At 38.8% G+C, this 25,828-nt stretch overlaps 1 protein-coding gene across 1 annotated transcript in view; it reads left to right on the top strand.

The window, feature by feature from the left end:
- The window catches only part of LOC115789321 (transmembrane protein 132C), a 156,123-nt gene extending 143,971 nt beyond the window's left edge, over positions 1–12,152 (top strand). The window contains exons 7-9 of the mRNA XM_030742693.1: positions 2,579–2,888; positions 9,135–9,326; positions 9,944–12,152. Of these exons, the coding sequence (XP_030598553.1) occupies positions 2,579–2,888; positions 9,135–9,326; positions 9,944–11,026 (1,585 nt within the window). The 3' untranslated portion in view covers positions 11,027–12,152. The remainder of the gene's footprint in view (positions 1–2,578; positions 2,889–9,134; positions 9,327–9,943) is intronic.
- The last annotated feature ends 13,676 nt before the right edge of the window (positions 12,153–25,828 follow it).

Raw genomic sequence — 25,828 nt, 5'->3', positions numbered from 1 at the left:
GGCACTGTTTTTAAAACATCCATGTTTAGCATTTCTGTGCTGCAAATTTTCTTTATTTATCACCCAATATATCCAACAATCCCGATTGCTCAAGGATAGCAAATTCCTGGTTTTTCATCTGATTTTGAGTTATCATTATTTACAAATACAATAATACAATAATCACAGTTATGTTTCCAACTAACAAAAGCATTTTAAAGCATTAAATTGATGATGATATCTTTAAGTATTTTTAAATGGCATTACATTTCCAATTTGCCCACTACCCACAGGGTGGCACTCTAACACAAATACCCCCTTGCTATCTATGCTGGATCACATCAGTCATTTCTTTCAACTGCATCGAGAACACGTGTAATACGTAGGTTAACATAAATAATGTTAAATGGAAAATCTTTCTTTTGCCGCTGGCTTATTAACCTGTTCATGGTCCAGTGATGTGTGCTTATCTGTACATTTGCATAAGTACTATAGCTGACCTATCACTTCCTGCCACAAACATGCCCTGACCTCCTGTTTCTGTTGCCAGCAAACAAATCACCTTGGTTTAAAGTGCCATCCTTTTACTGATGTGAAATAAGAACCAGGGAGGGGATGGGGAAGGCAGGTTATAACTAAGCCAAGCCACTGGGCCACATCATGTTAACCTGTCAGCCCGTTTTCCTGCCAGACCGGCCATACCTCATTAAACCTAATGGGAACTGTCACTGTCACTCCCCCCGGCCACCTCACCGGTAAAGAGAGGCAGGCAAAGCTTGAAAGAATAAGAGAATATAAGGTGAGAGTAAGAGAAGAAGAGAAAAGCAGAGCAAGAAAGTTGAAAAATAGATTACAAGGAAGTCCAATAACAAGTTTATGTTGAGAATATAGAATGAGCCAGACACACAGTGTGAGAGAGATGACAGTGACATTGAATTGGACAAAAAAAATGAAAAATAAAACAGATTTATACTCGAGTGATATATACTAATGGAATATAAAGTGGAGAATGGTAAGAATAATGTGTATGTCTTATGCCCTAACAGCCATAGTGAGACGTACCACTAAGAAAATGTAATACCGAGGAGCAGTAAAGACTGTAGTAAACACTAAATGCAGGCAAGTGGGATATTTAGAGTGTTTTAATTTTGTGTTTTAGAATTGTAGGTTTTTAATGTTACCAATTCATTTCCACACATTTAAACACTGCATTTAATTCAAACTCATACAAGGCAAAACGTGAGAACAGGGGCGTATTTACCACTGTGTTGTCATATTTTTAAAAAACTATACAAGCATGCGGGAAGACCCAAGTGTCCAGTGTTCTTGGATATATAATTTAGGCAGCTCAAGAGATGTCCTATTTTTCATTCCACATATTTCAATTGCATTGCAAGTCTGGACAGGAGGCCAGTTTAATATCCAAACACTTTAATTAAGGCTGTTGTACTACCAGCAGAATGTGATTTGCCCTCGATTTGCAACCCTTAAATTAGCAACTCTTTCATTGAAAAAGAATTCTTCTAGATGGCAGCGAATATTGTTTCAAAAAGTGCATATATATCAGAGAGCATTAAGGGGGCTTTCACAGATGTGCACGTTACTCATGGCAAGTTTGCCAGTGAACTGTGTGCTGATAGCAGGTAAGATGGTATCTCTTTCTTCTCTTTAGCCCTGATGAAAAAAAAAAATTCAGGAAACATAAATCTATGACCCAAAAAATTTGCCATGAGCAGACTACACAAGGAGGAGCTTCAGCTCTCTGGTGGAGGTCCTTCTTCAAGATTCAGTTTCTCTGGGATGCTCTTTTCATAAGCCAGATATTACTAATTAAATTATTTGTGAGATGTTGCAACTGGCATCAGATTTAAAATTAGATTCTACTTAAAACATTTATAAATATTTTTCTGTATAAATATTGCTAGCGTTTATAATTTGCTGCCATCTTGTGTCACTGTTTGTGGGTCTTTCTCAGTGTGCAGGGGAACATATTAGAACACAAATGCAGGATTTCTCTAGTTGTTACCATTAAAGGATTATTTCTCCTTTTTTCCTTTTCTAGCATGTTCAGAGTTATCTGGGGGGTTTTTAACATGATAAAGCGCTATATAAACTCCACTTAAATAGGAGCAAATGTTTAGAACAAATGCTTTACAAATATCCGGCTATAGGTTTAAAAACATTCATTTGTTGGAAAACATATTTTCTGAGATAGCAAAATTGCGAGGTATTTTCTGTGAGCCAAATAAATAGCAGGTACAGAGAAAAATATCAGTTGCTCTTTTAAAGAAAATGAGAAAGCAAGCCGGGCAGCAGTTTCTCTCTGCAAGCTGTTTATACAGGATTTTTTGAAAACAATGGGAGGCTATTGCTTCTGGAAAGTCAGGCAAACCTGCAGCGAGCAGACAGCAGAGGAATTTGACAGCAGTAAATACTTTACATCAGAGAGTTTCTACTTCATGGGCACTAATGGTGACGCAGAGTCCACAGAGAGCTCTCAGTGCTCAGTCAGAAACAATCTGACACGTGTTTATGATATTGCTACTCTTCAACCTTACCAGCAGTTAATCAGTGTTTTACTCTTTTCATTCTCCATTAGGTACGAGAGGGTCACTGATGATAAGGATGATGCTGATTCAGCAGAGGCGAGGACAGACGGTGGTTGTGTTGCCCAGTACCAGAGCACCACTCTGCGTGTCCTCACCCACTTTGTGGCTGACACCAGTGAAACTAGAGGGGCCATGGAGGAAGACACCATGGGCCAGCAGACCTTCCTGCTGGGTACTGACTGGCAGGTGGACGTGACACAATTGGTTAAGGAATCTCTGAGGGTGGAGGACCCCAAGGTTGCCCAACTTCTGGAGGACCAAGTCGTAATTGGGCTGAGCACTGGAAACACCAAACTGCAGGTTGTGTTTATGTATATTTTATTACAGGTACTAAATCAGAAGTTATATTGCATGTCTTTGCAGTGTAGCTGCTGGGAATATTTTGCCACAACTAATCAGTAGGGATTGACACATTCAGCTCCTAGACCTGATATTTAGCCATCACAGAAGCTGCAATAAATAATGCTTGAATCAGCTACCATTGTTGTTACTAAGGCAACATGCAGCTTTACTTGCTTAAATAACCTGAATGGCTTGCTTGTTTTGACAAGCAAACAAAAGATCATAAGTGAGAACAATATCAGATGTACTTTATTTGAACTGATAAATAAACTGGCATAGAGGCAGCAATAAAGGAACCCAGCAAATCCATCCATCCATCCATCCATCCATCCATCCATCCATCCATCCATCCATCCATCCATCCATCCATCCATCCATCCAGTATTTTAGGAAAATCAGAATGGGAAATCTCAAAGCAATACAGCAAATCTGCTGAACTAGACTATTTTTAATGCAATGTATTTACACTTTGTTGAAGGTGAAGTATTAAGTACTGCACAAAAGTACCAACATGATGGACTAAAACTACAGACACCATTAGCAGCAGCATGAGGATCTTCATCCTGGAAAAGTCAGACCACTGTTGACTCTGACTCTATTGACAGAGTCATTATTATCCAACAGAGTTTCTTCAGTGGAGGAAAATTTTAAAGATTACTTGAAGCTGAAAAGCTGCAGACTGTCCTCAGCCACCTTGCCTTTACAATGTGGAGCAGAATGTCACTTTTTAGTCTGTTTATAAATTGCTCACAGAAACTTTAAGCTGCAAAGAAATCATATTATCAACTTTAAGAGGCTAAGTTATCCATCCTTCCATTTTCTTCTACTTATGTTATTCAGCATTATGTTAGATACTAAGTTATCAATAACTTATTTTAATTCATTCTTTTGGCTTTTCAAAAACCCAGTTCGCTGCATGTAAACAGATCAGTTTTGATCTCTGATAAATCCACAGCACCTGTATAGGAACAGTAGACATACAAAGTCAACAGGAAGCCGAGGAACATATAGTGAAGCATTTTTAGACTAAAAAAGTCTGTAAAATATAATAGAATGAATGGAATGGGATACAAAAACAACTACATTGATTGCAGTATGGCAGAAACACTCAGCCTATGACGAGCTGACAAAGAAACATGCCTTCATGGCACGTCTTATAAAAGCTCGCACCTGTGCAGCCTCTCATTCTCTGACCCTCTCACTGTGTATCTCGGGCGCACAGAGACACAATCACGCAGATACTCAGAATCCAATTTATCCAGTAATGCATTCAAGGTAATTCAAGGTCAAGCCTCACATTTATCTGTTTGTTTGTTTGTTTTTTTATTTTATGCACATTGTAAGTGAGTGTTGCCATAATTTTGTTATGGTTGCATAATGAAAATAAAGAGTCTTGCTCAGGATAGCACATGTTCTCGTAAATGAACATCAGTTGTGGAAGCAGTTGAATGGCGTTGTGAACTCTTCCATCTCTTTATGAATTCAGGGTTATGTTATCAGCTACAGTATTATTCTGAAACCACATGACTAATATTGCATAGGTCACCCTTGTGCCACCACAACAGATCTGACCTTATTCATTTCACTTGTTAGTGTTTTTAATGTGGTGGCTGCTCGGTGGATGTGAATGTGTGAGACAAGATGTGCTGTTTCACTGCTGGTCGCAGCAAAATATAAATTACAGGTAAAATGGCAAAGAGATAGGAGAGAGAAGCTTGTGTTAAGCTTGATAATAATGAAATGAAAATGCAGATAAAGTAAATCAGCCTGCTCCTATTTTGTTCAGTTTAAGTCAAAGTTGTTGTTGTTATCAGTTTGTTTTTTTCAGTGTAGTGTTGCCATTCAGGTGGTGTTGAAAGGTTAAATCATTCTGAATGAAAATGTGCTGTTGGTTAAGGACAAAACTTTTGGGCTTCATCTTTGCTGTCCTGTTCTTGATTTGGTTAGATGCCATGAAGTTCTTTTTTTTTTAACCATGGAAAGAACTCTGTAGTTGTCTTCTGTGGTCTTTCAGGCCTTTTGGTGTTGCTGAGCTGGTCAGCCCATTCATTCTTTGTAAAAATGAACCCGATTGTTGATTTGGCCACTCCTGAAGTTTCTGCTTTCTCTCGCTGATTTTGTTTTTTTGTTTTTTTTTTCCTGACGGCCTTTCTCGCTCGTTTCACTGACACCGACTTTGGGTCTCATATGAAATTACAGTGAAAAGCTATAAAATACAAATTCAACTCTTCAGTTCAGTCAACTTCAGGTAATATGTCTGCTTTATTTGTCATGAAATAACAAGGGAACAGGACTCACCTGGATATGAAACTGCTTTTCAATCAACTGTCCAATTAATTCTGAGCTTCTGAAAATAGGGGAGTGTATATAAAGCACCTTTAATCCCTAAATTGTTAATGCAAAATGATTGTGATACCCCTTGAATTAAATCTGAAAGTCTACACTTTGATCAAATATAGTGTGTTTGATTTAAAATCCATTGTGGTAGTGTACAGAGGCAAAACTACAAAAAAAATGTCTTTGTCCAGCAAATTATGGATTTCACTGTAAGTCATAGTAAGTTAAAGCTGAATTTCTTTGCTCCTGATTGGTTCATTCCCAACATTTCAAATACAGTGTTAAAAACCCAACAGTATTTATACAGGTGGATATGTTCTAGTCGTATACTAATAACCTGCACATGCAGATTATTGATATACGACTAGAACACTAAGAAGAAGAAGAATATGCAAGAAGAACACTTGATTGTTATTAATATTTGGTCTTCTACATTTTTATTCAGATGTGTAAAACGAAACTTGAAAAGAAAACACTGTATTTTATTTGTTTGGTTGCATGCTTGCTTTTCTAAAATACATGGACCCTGAATTGCACACTCCCAGCATCACTCACACATGGAAGCCCATTAAAATAGACCCAAAGTCTCGTTAGACCAAAAAAAACAGTATTTGCAGTTTTCCATTTAGCAGTTGTGTAGGTTGTTAAACCAGCCAATAGTTTGAATTAATTTAGGTCCATTCTACATAATAAAGTGCTATGAATGTAACCTTTTATCTTTTTCTGTGTTACCATATCATAGAGTGGTAATAGAGTTTAGTTTAGATTCAGCTTTGAACTATTACAATGGAAGACTTTGATTTCATATGTAACTAAAGGCAAAAATTTCAAAACGTCATTCATGTATTCGAAGATTTTATAGTGGCCAGGGAATTGCAAATATGATCAATGATAAACACTGTGCTGCAGGTTTGATGGTGTGGCAAAAAACATAATAAATCCATTTAAGTGGTACCTTTCTGGCATGTTATGGATAGACTACTTACATGCAAAACACATTAAGCTATTAACCTTTGCAAATGTGTCAGTTTCTATGTTGGGGACTCATGCTGTGAGCCACAGTGAATTTTATGTGTTAGCATTGGTTGCATCAGACTACATCCAGGTGCATGTGGGATTTCAGGTTCCAAGAGGCCTCAAAGGTCTGGACAGAAATCATACAAGACAAGGCTCTGACAGTTTTGAATAGATAGTGGTAGGCCTGAAAGGAGTATTTAATTGCTCTCTTGGGATAGAAATAAGAAATCTGTAAACTCTGGAGCTAAAGTAAGGAGGGGACTTGACATCTCTGGAAGTCTTCTGGGAGAATTTCACGAATATGGATGTAGGCTAAAAGTAGTATTTGCAGTCTCTCTAATGGTGTGAAGCAGAGACAGAACATTTCTGAAAAATGGACAAAGGAGTCTAATAAAGGAGGTAGGAAAAAGGATCAGACTTCGACTGCAGAACTGAGGAAAAGAATCTTGACATTCCAAGATGAGAGTAGTAGAAAGGGTGGACGTTTGTTAGTATGTAGCTGGGGTTTGGTTGAGAGGAGTGTTGTTCCTTTTGAGGGATACAAAAATCACTTCTGACATCTTGTGGACAGCTCTATAGTAGGTTTATAGATTATACTGTTAGAGGAGAATGATACAAGTCACTCTTTTCCTGCTCCAAAATGAGCTTTTTCTTAACTTCTCAAACTTTACTTCATGTACCCATTCCCTTGCTTATATTTTAATATCTTAAGTTCCTAGTAAGTATGCAGCATCTCTGAATTCTGCTTTATTTAATTTTATTGTAAAGTTTAAAGATATGGAACTAAACATCTAATGTTGGAGGCAAAGAAAGGATGATGATGGATTTACTCAATACGTGCTGCAGACGCTTACATAATATAACAAACCAGCACCTACAATTTTTTTTTTGCTCATTTTGATTTCCTCTTTCTTCTTCTTCAAAAAAGGAAATGTATCTTTACTTTTGTTTTTTTTTTTTGTTTTTTTAAATCTTCACCAGTCTTCACAATCACCAGCAGTCTGGCTCTTTAATATTTGCCCTTACATCAGCATTTGAGTTAAATCCTGTTTTGAGACCACCCTCATTTTTGGTGTTTAACATTCACTGGTATGGGTTTCATTGTGTGAGCAGCAAAAGGGAAAATGCAAAAAGCTAAACCAAAGAGAAGAAAACATGGAAGTGGGTCTGTACAAATGAGGCACTGATCTGTGCTGACAGTTCATTATGGCTGGTAAATGCGGCCATGTGGGGGTGGCTGGAGGAGAGACAGGAGCCCTAATTGGAGCGGATGGGAGAGATTCTCATATCATAACAATATCACAACTATTTACATGCTTACACCTCTGGCAACACAGAGACTTGGAGAGTCTGTTACTAGGGAGATTTTTCCATGTGAGTTATATCTTAGCATATGTTCGTTTTTATAATCACCGAATCTAAAATCACAAAATATTTAGAATACAAATTAAGTACAGTGGGGTTTTTTTTCCCTAGCAATCAAAAGTATATGCTTATAGCAACTGTAAGTATGACTTTTGTATGTGTGTGTGTGTCCAAGAGACTAAATCTGCTTTGACCACAATCATTCCAAAGTCATAATGGTTACTATGAAGCGAATTTAGACCAAAGGAAGTTCTTGTAACTGTTGCAAGAAGAACCGTCTTTCTTCACGTCTGCACTTCAGGATCTGAGAAACATCAAAGTCCTTAGAAGTCAGTTCTCGGGGCTTTTTTCTAAGCTCCTGGCTCTGGGTATGTATTCTCCCAGCAGAACAGGGACCTTTGATTGACACCCGCACCAGATTGACACCAGCTCACAACATGATTAAAAAAAAAAAAAAAAAAAAGAATATTGGTAAAACATTGGACTGACAGTGAAGCCGAGGCTTTAATAAGGTTAGATGTGATAAAGGAAATACATCCCAACTGTGACACATACCAAATACGAGACGGTTGTTACATCACTTCAAAGTTTCTACTGGTGGTGTGAATGCAAACAGAAAAATAGCCCTTGAAGTCATGTATTTCGTGGGGCAGTACCCTTAGGGCAGATAGTTCTCAAAGTTTTGATGAATGAGTGCCAATTTAAAGGGCCAACATGTGCTTGAGGGCTTCACAGGGAAGAGGAATCATTAAAAGTTTATTTTTCTGGTGTTTATAATGTATCTATTCATAGGATGATGTTTTATGTTGGTAATTGTTATTTTTGTGCTGGTTTACAGTTTCCTAACCATTAGTGAGGAGGCGATTGTGTTCATTGACATCAAAGTCAGGAAGGTTTAGTCTGGTGTTATGAATAACAGAACAGTTTAAATTAAAGACAAAATCTCCCTTAGTTCTATGCTGCTATAACATAAATGAACTGTGGAGGAATTAAATCTAAAGTACAGCATTCTGTCCTTGTCACTCTCAAGGTTTGCATAAAGTTGATGCACTAGACTGCCATTTTTTAAGATGCTTAAAAACCCTGGCCATAAAATTCAGTCATTCAATCAATGTCATCCTGTCAACTGGGGCATCAAATCACAGGACGCTTATATTCTGTATCTGTTGCTTGGGAGGGCAGTTGAAAACCATACATTTTGTTGATCATTTTCTCAGTGGGGGTGGTTTTATATATATTTGCTGTACAGACTTATATTTAATAACAGGTGGTGTACTCTGAGAATGTGTATTCTGAGGAGGAACTACTGTACAAAGGCATCCCTTGCCAAAACTCCATTTAACATCCAGGTTTTAGCAGCAAGGCTGCGGGAAAGGACATCTGATCATTTACATTGACATAACTATAAACAGCAAATTCCTACATTAGATCCTTATTGACTGCCATTAGTAGCAAAGCAATAAGTAGTGTTTTTATGTGTTTCAGGTGCTGTCTCCTTTGACATCATCAGTCCTGGCTGAGAGGAGTATCAGAGTGGTGGATGATAAAGTGAGCGTGACAGAGCTAGGGGTGCAGTTGGTATCTGGATTAACTCTGTCCCTGCAGCTCAGCCCAGGCAGCAACAGGGCCATTGTTGCCACTGCAACTACACAGGAAGTTATTGAATCACTCAAACAGGTATGAATTCTATACAAATATACAATATAGGTACTATAGACATCTAAATATTTTGCATGACAGTTTTATTAATAAATTCTTATCCTACAGTGAGAAAACAGAGCCGGTCTTGTTGTCACAGAATTAACATTATGGTATATTATTAGCCGCATTTGGCTTTATATTAGGCCCAGTCATAATAGTTTGCAAGTTTAGAAATGGATTAGGTTTATTACGGAGTCTATGGTATTCATTGTGGTTTTGAATTAATTCACTATTCATATACAAAGCTTTTTCTTTGATTTGCATCTCTAACCACTGAACAACTGTGTTATTCCTATAATTATAATTTCAAATGAAGGAAGGCTACAGACTATTTCCCTGGAGAGGATATTTAGCTTTCAGGAGAATAGTCTCACATCTATTCGATCCAATTGTTTCAATGAACCTTTCTGCTGTAATTAACACTGAATTTTGTGTCCTCCGTGTTCCGCTGCTTTATTTTCCAGTGTCTGTTTTTATTTTCCTTATGTATTAATAAGGAATGTGAAGATTATTGTTTTTCTGGGTTATTTTAAGGATTATTTTTACACTGAGTTACTATGTGCCAATTTCTTTTTGCCTGTGTGATTTCTTAGGAGTCCCTCATCAGTGCTTGGCTTCATTTCAGCGATGGATCCATGACTCCTCTGGATAACTACAACCCTGCCCATTTTACCCTGGCAGCCACCTCACTTGATGAACAGGTGGTGGTGGTGCAGCAAAGTGCAGCATGGAAGTGGCCCATCATTGTTGCCAAAGGTGAAGGTCAAGGTTTGCTAGTACGTGTTGAAATGAGCCAATCAGAAATGTGCCAGAAGGGCAAACGACATACTGTTTTAGCCACTGGAATGGCAAACATACACGTAAGATTTGGTCAGCCAGACGAACAGTTCAGACAACCAGGTGGCCGGCGCACACGTCCTGACCCTCCATATTATGGCGGCTCTATCTCTGACATGGAAACTGGGCTAAATAACCGTGGAGCCACAACCATCAGGGGCCATGTTCCAGTAAGGCCAAGTGGGGGCCGTCTATCAGCAGAAGTTGGGGCGAGGGCCCCAAATGAATTCTCTGAATATCCAGACCAGGCTGAGCTGCCTCGGAGCCGCAGCACTGACGAGGACTTGTTGACCTCTCGACGAGGCCTGACAGATTTGGAGATCGGTATGTATGCCCTGCTTGGAGTCTTCTGCCTGGCCATCTTGGTTTTTCTCATTAACTGCATCTCTTACGCATACAAGTATCGTAGCAAGCAGCTCTCCCTGGAGGCTCCAGAGGCAATGCCCCATGCACATGATTGGGTGTGGCTTGGCCAAGAGGAGGGGCTATGTCTGCAACAACAGCAGCAGGATGAACTGGGCGGTACCCTAGAGGAAGGTAGTCAGCTGTTAAATGGAGGCATCCAGCGAGGTAATACTGGTGGAGCAGGATGTAGCTCAAGCGGGAGGGATCACAGGAATGAGTCGCTTAACTCACCCACCACCAAGAGAAAGCGAGTGAAGTTCACCACTTTTTCAAGTGTAAAGTCCAGTAATGGGTGTCCTGCCCTCAGCCCATTAGCACTAGTGCAGACCAGTGAGATAAAATGGGTATGTCCAGACATCGAGCTTGGAGACTCAAAGGATCTTAGGAACTACATGGAAAAGCTTAATGAGAACGCAATTAAGAACATTGCATAGGGGGTACTGGGTGTTTTCATTGAACTAAAGAGAAACTCACCTGAATGCCTTCAGAATAACAAGGGAAGGAGGGACAAAAGGAAAAGAGGAAAAGAATGAGGGATGGGGAAGAGAGACTGAAGCTGCTGTTCAACTGTACACCTTACCATGATAAGAGGATAGTGCATTCAGCCTCTGTTTTATTCATAACAGTACTCAGAAAGGGTCAAACTACAGTATGGACTACAAAAAAGAAAATAACACAACACCACCGCATAAAGAGGGAAATGTGAAATTAGTATTGTTGCTTAAATTAAATGTATGTTCTTTGTTTCTTTCCTATGCACCATCTGCAATGCTTTATTTTATTTAATTTTTAAATCTCCATGTTTTAATGTCATATTTGTTGTACTTTTTGCAACTTTTTGTTCTTCTTTTTCTAGAGGCTCCTTTTCCTGTCAGAAATGATTGATTCTCGAAAAGTAAGGTTAAAAGAAATTTTGTATTGTACATAAATGCAGAGTTTAATTTGGAGGTACTGTATGTATAGCAACATTTTATATAGTGGTGTACGGTTTTGTTTTGCTTTTTGTTTCTTTTTGGTTTTGTTTTGTCTCCAGAAAGCAGACCCATGCATGATGTTATTTAAAAGGAGGCATGTGAGTCTGATCTGGTATGCAAACCGAAAATTTGTAGATAACTGATACCAGTACCCCTGGAGACATGTCATTCACTGTGGATGACTTTAGCTTTGGATTCAGTATGTTAATATTGGTTTAAGAGATTTATTAGGCCCGATATTTTCCCTCCTTACATTGTTTATGTGACTCTCTCTTGCATAGTTCACATAAAGCTGACTTTTTTAGAATTCAAAAGGCCACATTTTATGATTAAATCAGAATACAACCAAAAGTTTAAAAAGACAATCACATAAAAATGTAATTACCTAATGTCTTCATTATAATTTTCCCATAAAATCTGTCCAGGTTCCAAGTGGCATGGCCCAAATTAGGTGGAGATCAGAAAACACATTTACAGTTTTTTCTCAAATTGCTGTGTATGACATTCTGAATCCCAGAAAACCGTAGAAGAAAGCCCAAATCTGACCTATTCACCCTTTGTCATAAGCAGTATTAGTCAAGTCCAACGTTTTCTACTGTGTGTCTGTTTTAAAATTGGCTGCTGGACTAATTAAACCTGAAGCTGACTCTTCCTTTTTCTTGTGGCTGTCTTATTCACTGGTCTGGCCAATGTGTTCCATCTTCAGTCTGTCAAATACTGAATATGAATATTGTCTGAATATTGTCACACAGACAGTGGCTTCATCAAATATCAAATTGATGATTGATGTAACTGTTGGGGTCTTTCATATTTCTCTTCAGACGCCAAAAGTAAAAGATATTTTTTAATTGTTTCTCAAGTAAATTCTGTTACTAATATTAGACACTGGTTTAAATTTACTATGTTTTGCGCCACAACATTATTTCAAATAGACAAATAGAAAAAAATACAAGCATAAGAATGTTTTATATACTCATACATGTGAATATATACATACTCACCCATTCATATGAATGGATGACTGTGTCTAAACTTTTGACTGGTACTGTAAAAGCTTGCCATCATAATTCCATCCACTAGTTTTGATTCTACATTTTTAGTAATTTGGTTGCTTTTTTTAGATCCAAAAGTAACCAAAGTTGGATGAGACGGTAGAGTGCCAAGTTAACAGACAGTACCTGTGGAATTTGTCAGCTCTTTAAGCCCATCTGAAAAAAGGAGCAGCACAAAACTGTGAGGCCAAGTGGTTCAATTGCACCTCCTTATCATTATTGCCGGTCCAAACCAGGATTTTAAAAGCAATTTTACTTTTCCCTAAGCAAAACTGCAAATTAGAGACTAAATACTGTACAGGCCCTATACTACTGAGTCAATGATACTCATGTAGCTGAACCTGCTTTAAAAATGTTCACCTTAAGTGAATGGAGCACTGGCTCCATTTTTACAACAGACAAAAGATTATCAAGCTGCATCCACAGACTGTATGTACATCACAGAGACATGGACACCTGCTAATTAATGCTAAGCAACCTATAAATTAAAAGAAAGTGAAGTTCACTTACCAAACATGGAGTATAGATTCCTTGGATGGCCTGTTAGTAGAACTATCTATGCAGCAAGTCCTGTTATTTGTTATATGGAAATGCTCCGAAAGGCATTAATACCGTAAATACAGTTAGAAGGTCCACTTCTCTGACTCCAATTAGAAGATGTGAAGCCTGGCAGACAGCTGCTGGTTACAGTCGCCTATGTTGGCATCCACCTGTCAGTCAAAGCTTTAAGCCTAAATAACCTTCCATCCATCACAGAGGTTCTGGAGCCCATCCCAGTTTTCACTGGGAAAAATGTGGGGTACACCCTGGACAAGTCACCGGTCCATCACAGGGCCAACACAGAAAGAAACAACCATACATGCTCACATCCACACCTATGACCAGTTTAGATTCAGTAATTAACCTGACCCACATGTTTCTGAACTGTCTGACAAAGCCAGAATACCCACACAGGCAAAGGGAGAGCAGTTGCTGTGAGGAAAACCAGCAGCATATTGGGCTGTTACCAAAGCCATTCTGTGTACCCAGCTGTAAACACTCCTTTCTCTGCCATGACGCTGGGCAATTGAGTATTAGAGTCTATGGGGATTTATTCGGTTTTGGAACTAACCTAAACTGACCACTTATGTAATAATACCTGTGGGCATCATTTGTGTATAACAATTTTCTTTTAAAAAGGTTATAGGCTAAGTGTGTGTGAGCCCCAAATCACTTGTAGCACACTCAGAAAATTAGTCATTTTCCACAGGATCACAGACGTGCTCCCCTTCTGAAAGGGCAACCTAATTAGAGATTACTTAGTTCAGTCTTATTACATGCTAATGTGGCATTTCCTATGCAATTTGTCTTGCCCACTTACTGTACCTACTCTGATATAATTTGCACCCTAATTAAAGCAAACCCAAAGGACCTGTGCATATCAGGAACGGATGTAAACATTTAAAATGGGGATCACAGACCTCAGGAATGAGGTGTGTTTTTAGATTAATTCAGTAAGTTACAGCAGATATGCAAAAATGTAGGTATCACCCATTTTTTTAAACTCCTTTCTGGCTGTTTTTACCTATGTGTAGACACTTTTCCATCTTTATAAAAAAGTTACCCTCTGTCTGACATGTCACTGGATGTTATCACTCTGGACCGCAAACAACCCGCACTGCCACAAATCTACCTGGAGTTCAACTTCTGCCTTCACTCCTCAGTCTTACACAACTTATACTTTGGCCTGTGTCTTCTGTATGCTGAAGTGCCAGGTGCTCCTCTTGCTGACAGAGGAATTTCAGGGTGTCTGCTCTAGCTAACTAAATGACTGGGAGCACCTGTCAGGTATAATGGAACAGAACCTTTTCACTATCATGAACCATCTCCACTGACATTCACTTTGCAGATACATCACTTGTTATCCCATTTCATTTTTCCCACTATGGCTATGCCAACAATCCTCAACATAACCCTTTCTTCTTTCCTTCTCCCTTCTTTTGTTTTTTGACACGTAGGCTGGTGAACACCCCCAGTTATATTACTGTTAAAATCAACTAAATGCTTGTGATTTTGTAGCATGCTAACAAAATCCCAATAACAGTGCTAAAATCCTCATGTTGTGTGAGTACAATGTTGCCTATTACTGCTGAGGAAAGGGGGATAACTATTATTAGGCTTGTAGGTATTTTGTAATAAAGTACTGGATCGTTTTAAGTTTGACCTGATGGTATTAAATATTATTCAGGGGATCAACAGATAAATAAGAATTTTATCCTGAAAGTGATCTGATGAAGCAATGTGACTGCTAACCATGTGACATTAGACTTGTCACCGTTTTGGACATGTGACAAACATGGTGACAGTGTAGTGTCAAGTGAATAAGGCCTCAATCACACAGGTTCAGAGCCTGGTCCACAACATCTAACAACCACAAGTCATGACAGAAAAACTGGATTCTCTGATTGGTTGGTGAGTGTTTGCTGGAGGTTGATGGCACTTGCTGCGAAATCAGCCACTAAAGCCCCAGTAACAAAGGCCTAAAGACTGTTCAGCAACCCCTTGGCAACCACAGATTGCTAGGGGGAAAATGCGTATTCCCCAATCGGCTGTCAAAACCCTCCTTGAGATTGTCACGGTCACCCGTAGTTTGCATGGAAGACAGCACTTGTAAAATATTAGCCAAGCAGCTGTAAAACTTGAAAAAGTTTGAGGAAATCTGATGCTCCCTTTAAAACATGTTGGCTATAGTACTGAAAAACAACTTTTCTTTGAAGGTGAATATTCTTCATTTCTAGTTTGCATTTCCCTTTTTTAAAAGCCAGCTACTAGTTAGTAAGTGTTTTAGCAGACAAACATGGGCATATTCCATGCAAACTATGTGTGAGCGCAGCAATCTGCTTGAAACCAAAGCAATCAGGAGGAGATTTTGGGTTCAGCAACTTCTTCATGATCAATTTCACCCAGCGACAGCCAATACCTCTCCTCAACCAGTTGAGGAATGCACATTTTTCCCACACAGCAGGTGGTTGTATCACGTCCGACTTGGCGGACAACTCTCAAGCAATGTGTGCATGACATCACAAAACAAACCTCTATAGGACAGATAAGTGATAATTAGTAGATTTAATCCGAGAAGCTCTAAATGTCTATAAAAAATTATTTTGAACTCAATCCCACAGTTAGGCCAAAGTGGTAATAAACCAGCTATTAGACCAGTATTGATATCCGTAAAGTAATTTAGGGATGTCAGGTATTTAAAACTACCTAACCATTTTATGAAACTCAAAGATGCTAGTATGGCCTAACCAGCAGTCTGAAAAATTTAATGGCGGTATGCAGTTTCACAAGCTATATAATCTAATAGATTAATGTAAATAAAAACACATTTAAAAATGTAGTCATTTAATTTTATTTGTTCGTCTTTTTGTATGTTTGCACTCTTGAGCCTAATGTTATTTTGTTCATTAATTGAAGCCAAAATTCTGGCTCTATCTTTAAGCTACAAGAGGCAGAATGGTTTGAGAGACCTCTGAATTACTATTATTCAGGTGTGTGCACTCTGACCAGTGTGCGTTTCTCTTGGTATAATGCATACTTGCTTGTCACTAGGTGGGTGTTGATGAAAAAAAGAAAAGAAAAAAAGGTAGGCATTATCCAGTGTGTGTGTGTCCATGTGTCCATGTGTCAAGGTGATTTATTGGTTAGAGTGCTGCAATTAAGGCAGGTTTGATTGTGGCATTGTTTTCTTTATTCTGCTGACATAGAAACACAAGATGTCTTTGACCTGACTCTGTCTGCAGCTGTAAACAATAGAGCCTAAGAGGATGTAGCCATAATTGACCCAGTGTAGCTCTGAAAACAAATAGTTCATTAAGAGAAATTAATCATAGCATTTGTAGCTATGTAAAGCTGATCATCGCAAGTCCCTGTGGTGATGGCCTTATTGAGCTCCACGAAGAGATGGGGCCGTAGTTTTTATACACCCCTTCCACTGAAAAAAACACTTCTGCTCTGCTCTGGAATATGTTTTTTGCCTTTTTTTTTTTTATCTTTAATGGTATTTTTGTTTTTACGTCTGTGTTTTTCAGCATCCTAGGGGAATGTGTATTCTGGGTCCCTGAAGTGATAATGATGGCTTGCTAGCTGGTTTCTTTGTTCTGCAGCACAATGCCGCACTGACAGGCCAAGAAAATTGCTGTTGGAAACAGTTTTTGTGGAGAGTGTTCAGAAATTGAGAATAAAAAGCCACTGTTTGCTTAACAGCATTTTTGAGTGGAGGGCCATAGTGTAGTGGTTTACACATTCACATAAGAAGCAAAAGATTCGCAGTTTGATCTTTGGATCAATATTGGGTTGAGTCAGGAAGGGCATCCAGTGGAAAATTCCGGTGAGATAAATATGTGGATCCACCTGCTGTGGTGACCCCTTGAGAAAGAGGGAGCAGCCAAAAGTATCTCTATTTATGAGTGGAAGACATTGTTGTTATTAATGTTAATGTGCCTAATATTTATATCCCTTAACAGGTCCTGTGTTAAAGGTAAGGTTGACTGAAAAAAAATTTTTTTTTTTAATTAACTCATTGCTCAACCTCATCTAAACACCAGTAAAGGTCTCATGAAGACAGTGGCAAAAATTGAAAACAAATAAAGCAAGTAAATTCTTCTTTCAGTCATATCAAGGGCAATCCATCCAGCTATCTGCTATCTGTTATAAAACAATGTTTAAATTCAATTCTTCATCCTCTTTTTGAGGATACAGTGCTCATAAGTTGCATGAATCACTTTGAGAACTGCTTGATAGACTGCCATTGCACAGTCTCCTCAATAACCTAGCCTTAAATTGGATGGATGATGTGGACCCTTCAGTGACAAGAACGGACAACATTAGTTTTAAAATGCTCTCTAGGCTCATAGTATCTTGGTGCGGTGTGGAAGATGAATCATCTGACAATGACTGATTCTTTCTGTAAAAGACCGATGATTCAGATGTGAACAGACACCTTAATACATTTGAAAGGGTGAGCTAATTAAAGCCTGCTGAAGCTCTGCAGCTCTGCGTTCAAACACTAAAAATTAAATTGAGACCAGCTCTTTACTCTATACTCTGCTAATTCAATAGTGATAACTTTTGGGGCAGAGTCCAAATGACACATAAGTGGTTGAAGCTTCCTTTGCCTGATTTCAGAACCCAGTTAGCCTGCCTTCCAAAAGGCAACACATTCACTAGATAATGCAGTGTGGTGATGAGACATTCTGTCTCTAAAAAAGATTAGTCTGAACTCTTGGGAAGTTAGAGTAATTGCAGCTGATGGGCAAGGAGAGCATTGTTCTCAGTTTGACAGTCACCACTCTACCAATTTGCTTCAGTTTATCCTGCAGCCACTATTTTTCCAAAATGCCCAGTAAATGACTAAAGACACAACCTGATTCCTGATAAGCAGCAGTAGTGGATGGATGGATGTGGACATGTCATCAATTTCAAAAAAGTTAAGACCCTGTATAAAATGTAAATAAAACAGAATGAAATGATTTGCACATATCATAAATCCATATTTTATTCACAATAGGATATGGCAAATATATGTTTAGACTGAGACATGTTGCTATTTCATGAAAAATTTGAATTTGATTGCAGCACCACATCTCAAAAAGACTGGGATTGCAGGCAACAAAAGGCAACGAAAGGTTGGGGCAAATGGCAACTAACTGGGTTAATTGGCAACACTTCAATAAGTTGATTGGGGATTTTTAAAAAGCATCTTAGCGAGGCAGAGTTTCTCAGAAGTAAAGATCTACAGAGGTTCGTCAATCTGCAGAAAACTGCTTCTACAAATAGTGCAACAATTTCAGAATAATGTTCATAAAATCATAAAATTGCAAAAACTTTGAATATCTTTTCATCTTCAGTACATAAGTTTCATGAAAAGATTCTGGGAATCTGGAGGAATTTTTGTGCACAAGGGACAAGGCCAAAGATCAATACTGGATGCCAGTGATGTCTGGGAAATCACTGCATGGCTTCAGGAACATTTCCAGAAGGATGAGAAACACTTTGTTGCTTTGTATAAAATGAAGTTGCCCCACAATTCTCCCTTTTAGACATCATGGTGGTGCAGTTGTTAGTTTTGTTGCCTCCCAGGAAGAGCATTCCTGGTCCAAACCCACTGGTATGCTTCTATGTTCTCCCCGTGCTTGGATGGGTTCTCTCTCGGTCAGCTCCCTCCCACTGTCCAAAGACGTGCATGTTAGGTTAATTGGTGATTCTAAATGGGCCACTTGTGTGAATGTGAGTATAAATAGTAGTCTGTCTCTCTGTGTTGGCCCTCCAATAGTCCAGGGTGTAACCTGCCTTTCGGCCAGTGACAGCTGGGATAGACTCCAACCCCCCTGTAGCACTGAATTGGATAAGCACTTAAGAAAATGGATGGATGATTTTCTCTATGGCCCTTAAACTTCAGCTCGTTTTATCCTTGCTCTCTGCCATGCCTCTTACTCTCTCTCTTTCTCACTGACTCTTTTTTTCTGACACTGCTGTCATTTATTTTCACAGAAACTGAAGGTTCTTTAGTACACCAAGTGAGTCAGGGTAATTTATTTAATATTGCAAAATTATTGTTTTGGTTTTTAAAGCGGTTTCACGGCGTTCTAGCTTCTGAACTTGTAGTGTCATTGCACTTGTCACGTGGTGACAAATATTATTCACAGTAATGTTCCCTGCCTCCCTTTAGCATACAGTATGTCATCCTAAATTGTATTAATAATGGCTACTTTCCATTACCTGTCAAAAAACTGTTACATTAAAAGGAAAAGTTTTGCTGAGAAGCTTCTCTCCCTGTTGGTGTTTAATGGGTTCGATACTGACAAAAATTACCACCTGAGGTTAAAAAAAAAAAAAGTGTTGTAGATTGCAGTTCTGTATTTGCCTCGTAAGTATGGACATACAGAACCTATTTCTGAATCTGCTTCTATTGCAACTACAATAAAAAAAAACTTTATACACACAGCAAATTTAGTCAGAATTCCCTGGATACATTAGCAGGTAGATTTCTTGTATTTGCAGTTGTTCATGTGCTACAGTAAGTAGGCAGAGTTGTAACCCACGTGTGTGTGTGTGTGTTTAATGTAGAGTCAGATGGAAAAAATATTGGCCAGTGCTTTCCGAGTCGAAGATCTATACAAAATAAACAATGCCAGCAGGAGGAAACAGAAAACACACACAGTTTTAATGTTTGTTATCAGCACTCTTGGGTAGAGCATGGGTTCCTATCAAAAAGCTTCAGTGGCAAAAATAGTTTCCTTAACTACACAATGTGAACAGTAGAATGTAAATATGCTGCCTTTAGATGTGAAGATTTTTGATCATGTAATTCATTTTTCCCATAGCACAGCATCCACCAGAAAAACTAGTCTTCTTACAGTTTCTATTCTTATTAAACAGTGCTCAGAATTTCTTTGAATTCACAATAAGTATGTGTGCATCACAAACAACATACTGTTTTCCATGTTGAAACATAACAAGAACACTGCCAGTCAGTATTTAAATGGCATATTTTGAAAATGAAAGATATCAAGCTGTTAAAATACATAAAGCTCCACCGATATTGCTTTTGTGTATGCAAAATGGCATACCATTGTCTCTGCCATAGTGTGCTGACAGTGACAGCAGGTAGAGACAGCTGTTATTGGAACACCTGTGCAATATAATGCACTGCTCAGACAAAATGAAATCTTTTTACAGTTTTTAAAGATTATTTTCTTTCCCTTTTTTTCCCCCTGTGATGTTCAGAGAAATGCTGATTCATACTACAGTAGTTTTTTGAGTTGACTGTATTGTTCAACTGTCTTACAGCTTCAACTAACAAATAGTTCATTAGATTTTAAAGTGAGATGAATCAAAATAGAAAAAAAAACTTTAAAAAAATATCCACTGGCTAAGCATTTCTGCATCTCCCTTCCAGGCCAGGCAGACGTGCAAGTATAGATCTTTCAGCCACAGTATAAAAAGCAATGACAGGTGAAGGAAAGAACATTGATTATAGTGACACCTGTCAAAAGACAGGATATACCAAGCAATAGGTGAACAGTGAATTCTTGAAGTTGATGTTTTGAAAGAAAAAAAAAGGGCAAGTGCAAGAAGAAGCTTTGACAAGGGTCAAAATGGAATATGATGGTGAGCGGATAAGTGCAGTGGCAGGTCTTACAGTGTTAGTCCCTGACCAAAGTAGTGCATGAGAGGACAAGTGATGATCTGGCAACACTGTAATGGGTGCACACAGCTGAATGTTGGGGAGCGACGGCTGGCTGATATGGTCCTAAAGAGAAGCTACTGTACCACAAATTGCTGAAAACCTAATCTTGTGTCATGTGGCTACCGACTAGGAACCAGAATTGTTGGTTAGCCGCATTGGGGAATCTGACTTTTCCTCATATACCACCATCAGGTCAACATAAGAGAGTTTTAGAATGATCGTGTGGCCACAGATCTTTCTCTCTCTGCCTCTGTCCCTCTCTCTGCCTCTGTCCCTCTCTCTTCCTCTGTCCCTCTCTCTTCCTCTGTTTCTCCCTGTTTTTCTCCTCTTTCCCTCCTCCATGTAGGCGGTACCTACCTGCCCTCAAGGTTGTCCCAGAGGTGGCTCCTACCCGCTGGCTGGAACCCTGGCTCACACTCCTGCCTCCCATCTTCACATCACCTCCTGCAAAGAAAAGGACTGAATCAACACCCACTCATCGCTAGATCATTACAGTAACTTTAGTGGTAGGTAGTGATGACTCATTTTCACTTTGTCATGTTTTTTTTTTCCCCCTAAATTTACCTTGGTCTCTCATCTTCCTGCTTCAGGTTTCCAGTCTGTCAGCCAGTCATCTGCAACCTCTCTCCTCATCATCTGGAAATAACCCTAACTCAAGAAAACAGTCCTATCATCCCACTGTCCACCACTTTCCTCATGGAAAAAGGAGATTACATTATACTGTACATAAGGATGTGCACCTGTGCACTTAATTCCCTCTTTCCTTGCAAGATTCCAAGCACCTTTTGTTAATAAACCTGTTGATTGTTTTGAATGAAGTAACTGACTGTGTACATGCTTTTTGGTTCACCAGTCATGTTCATCTGCAAGCAATGACTGAATTGCCATTAAGCACATGTTAAGCACATGCTGAGGATGAACTGCCTTACATATCTGTGTATTTTAATCAGCATTGTAGTTTGACCACAGCTTTTATGTCAAAATTAAAAAATAATAATAATAAAAATAAGCCAAAACTAATGTTTGCATGTATTGCTAATGTTGGGTTCTGTGTATCTGGGAAGAATTGAAAAAAGCTGAAATTCAAAATTGCACTCTTGTCATACTTCACATGTTTGATGTACAAAGAAAAAAGAAATGGTTTGAGGTTTGCCTTGTGCTGTTTATGAACAACAAACATTTCCTAGCAATCATTTACATTTACCTGAAAAAAGAACTGCTAAAAGCTGCAAAATGTATCTTATTTTTGTTAGAAATGTTATTGAGTCAAGACCAACAAAAGAGAGATTTAAAAAACCCTATCCATTTCTTCTGATCAGAGATTAAGTTGCTGGTGAATAATGGAGAACAGCAGCTTGTACATCAACAGTTTTAGACTTGATTAATAATACTGATCTATAGCATTCACAATTTTATCCAAATAATATGATCCACATGCACTTTTCACTGTAAACACAACCATTATCATCTTTTCCTAGTTCTACCACCTGCACATTATCATAAAAAATAAAACTCTGATGATGTGTTGCACAATCAAAACCAAGGGCTGGAGGTGATGGATGACTTCTCTCACTTGTTTCAAGGCCAATTTAAACAGTTTCTAAAGGCTTGCACTTTTCCTGTAATTCTGTTGAGACAGCTATGGCCCCGTGCTTTTTAATCCTACTCTTTTCCTCGCAACACAAAATGTTATTTTGTCTTAGCGCATAAAGAAATGGAAGAAAGGGACTCTATATTTAATGTGCTGGGGGAAAAAAAGGGAACAGATGATCGGTGTCAGAGGGTGGGAGGCCTCTGTGTTGTCAAGCCCATTTTCACTTCATCTCAGCCCAGCAATTTATCAAATTACAGGCTGGTTGTAAGAGCTGACAGGGGAGACTACCAGTACACAGAAAAGGAGAGCTGGTTTTTCAAGTGGAATCCTATGCCTTAGCCTCTAATCAATGAAGCATTCTCTACTCACACCTTTCCAACCTCATTTTTTCTCTCTTTCTATCCGTTTCTTAAAGAGCTCAGCAGGAATCTTGAGAATGCATGTGACACTCCCGTTGTATGTGTTGTGTATGGGACCATGTCAGCATGTGTAAGTGGATGTGTTTTCTTGTGATTGTGTTTTGGTGAGGTGAGATGTAATGTGGGAGAGGCTCTGGCAGCTCCATTATCTGGGAGGTGTCAGCTTGTCTGCCTGTGCATGCTTCCTTTCTTTGGGCCCACTTTCCCATTCAAACATTTATTTGCTGCCCTGACATAACCTGTCAAGCCTCTTCAGCCTCTCTGTCAGTGAGCTCAGGCTTACTGTACTGATAACTCAGCAGCCTTAAGGTTGCCATCCCCATCCAGTGATGCCTCACAAACCTTTGGCTGTCCTTATGAACAGACACATGAATAAAATCAGGCTTCTGCTGCAGATGAGAGACACGGCAGATCAATTAAAAGCGTTAAATGTGGAAATAGTTTTAGGTGCCATTTTACCAACCACCAGGGAGGATGCAGCAGCACAGAAATGTCATTTACTTATTCAGTTAATGGGAGCACGATTAATTGACTCTGGAGACTGAAGCAACCTGCTGTGAGGCTTGCTAAATGAGCAAGAAGATAGCTGTCAGTAGTAGCTTTTTCTACTTGGCAGAGTTGGTTCCTTTCACTTAAACCTGTAATTGATGGCAGGTATATGTCTGGCTTTTAATGCCAGGAAAGGTCAAAGTGCCAGACCTTTATAGGCATTTGCTGTATATATATATAAAAAGTCACTATGTACTGTAAGTCACTGTATTTGAAGGTACTAAAACACTTTATTATATGATCCTAGTACCAGAAACTGAGCCTGTCTAACTAATAAAAGAAATCAATCACATCAAACAGTTACCTCAAGGCACTTTATATTGTAAGGTAAAGACCCTACAATAATTACAGAGAAAACCCAACAGTCAAAACGGCCCCCTACGAACAAGCACTTGGTGACAGTGGGAAGGAAAAACTCCCTTTTAACAGGAAGAAACCTCCAGCAGAACCAGGCTCAGGGAGGGGCAGTCATCTGCTGCGACCAGAAATGCAGCTGCAGTGTGAGGATGGGTTTCTAAACTATTCTGGAAAACCCATAAATTAGTTAAATTACTTTTTCTTTTAAAAGCCACCGCATTTGCAGAACAGGAAGGGTGTTAAGCAGTAGTACGTCAACCCCAAAATAATTAAATATCTCACTGATTACTTCATGCCATTTATAAGGATGAGTCTTTAAGGGGTATTCAGCACATTCATAGCAAACCAACTTGCACTTTAAATGTTGAGCTATGGTGAACACACACTAAACATTTAAGGTTTTCTTAATCATCTGACTCTTCCTTCAGTACCCCAACCCTCACAGTGCATGAATGTATCCAATGGGATATTGATACTGACAAAAGACACAATCACGTTCTAAAATACGAAATCATAATGCCATTTTTGTACAAATATCCTTACAAATGTGATACTCATGGTCTTGTAAGGTTCACTCTGAACTTTGATCTGGCTGACTGCCTGACATGTTTGATGTTAATTAGAAAATGTTAGCAGACCAACATGCAAAAATAAAACCCCAGTTCCAAAAAAGTTGAGATGCTGTTGCTGTAAAACCTGTACAGTATATGCCTTCCAGCACTGATCGTGACTTTCAAGCTGCCAATTCCTTAGGCACTAATGCACCCCCATACCATCAGGGATGCAGGGTTTTTTTTTTTTAACTGAGTACTGATAAAATGCTGCATGGTCCCTCTCCTCCATACTCCAGAGGAATCAGCATCCATGTTTTCCAAAAAGAAATGTCTGACCACAGAACAGGTTTCCACTTTGCTTCAGTCCATTTTAAATGACCTTTGGCCAGAGATGATGTCTCTGTTTCTGGATCATGTTCACATATGGCTTCTTCTTTGCATGATAGAGCTTTAACCTGCATGTGTGGATGGCGATGAGGTGTTCCTAAGCCCATGAAGTGATTTCCATGACAGAATCTTGCCTATTTTTAATGCGGTGTCACCTGATGGCCTGAAGATCACAAATGTTCAAGTGCTGATTTTTAGCCTTGTTCCGCACAGAAATTTCTCCAGCTTTTCGAGGAACTCCGTTCTGAAATTGTTCCACAGTTTGTAGACAGTTTTTGACACACTGGTGAACCCCTATAGATCTTTACTTCTGAGAAACTGTTTTTTATACTCAGTTATGTTACTGAACTGGTGCCATTTAACCTTATTGGCTGTAAAACGTTTCTCCAGGTGTTTGTTGATCTTTTTAGTTCTACATACCACATACATTTACAATCTTCTGTGTGGATTAAATAAGCATTTATGTGATCTGCAAATCATTGCATTCTGTTTATAATTACATTTTGCATAGCAACCCAACATTTTTTGAAATTGGGATTGTAAAATACAAACACAGTAAAGGTCACCTAATCTTAGCATATTGGCATTTTCTTTGTGGGCATTTTATTAATTCCTAAAATGACTCATAAATTTACTTTGAAAAAAACATTCTCATTGTTTATTATTTTCAAAAAAAAAAAAAAAAAAATCCCCCAAAGTTCTAGTGAATTTTTAAAATCATCCTGTCTGAAAACACAAGCTGTTCTGAAATCAAAGGATTTTCAAAGACTGGGTCGGGATTCACAAAGTAATATCTTCACTTCTATTTTGCTCCCACTGCCCTCCTACTTTTTTCATTCATTTCCTGCTACCTCCCTCTGTGTCCCTCCTGGCTCCAAAAGAAATCTGCTTCAGACCATCTGTCTCTGTGCAGCACATGCCTCCTCTAGTCACCAGAGAGAAGGAAAAGGACATGTGGGGACACAACAGAACCATTACAGGAGCAAATTCTGTTCATTCCTCCTTCTCCTCCTTACTTTATCTGTCCAGGTGCCAGAGCTCTACAAGTTGGGTGCTACTAATACATAGTTGTGTTGAGGAATAAAGGCAACCGACACGTGGCCACTAAGCAGATGCAATC

This window comes from Archocentrus centrarchus, chromosome 12 (genome assembly GCF_007364275.1).
Source record: "Archocentrus centrarchus isolate MPI-CPG fArcCen1 chromosome 12, fArcCen1, whole genome shotgun sequence".
Taxonomy (NCBI): domain Eukaryota; kingdom Metazoa; phylum Chordata; class Actinopteri; order Cichliformes; family Cichlidae; genus Archocentrus; species Archocentrus centrarchus.
This window is presented reverse-complemented; position numbering and strand designations above follow the sequence as displayed.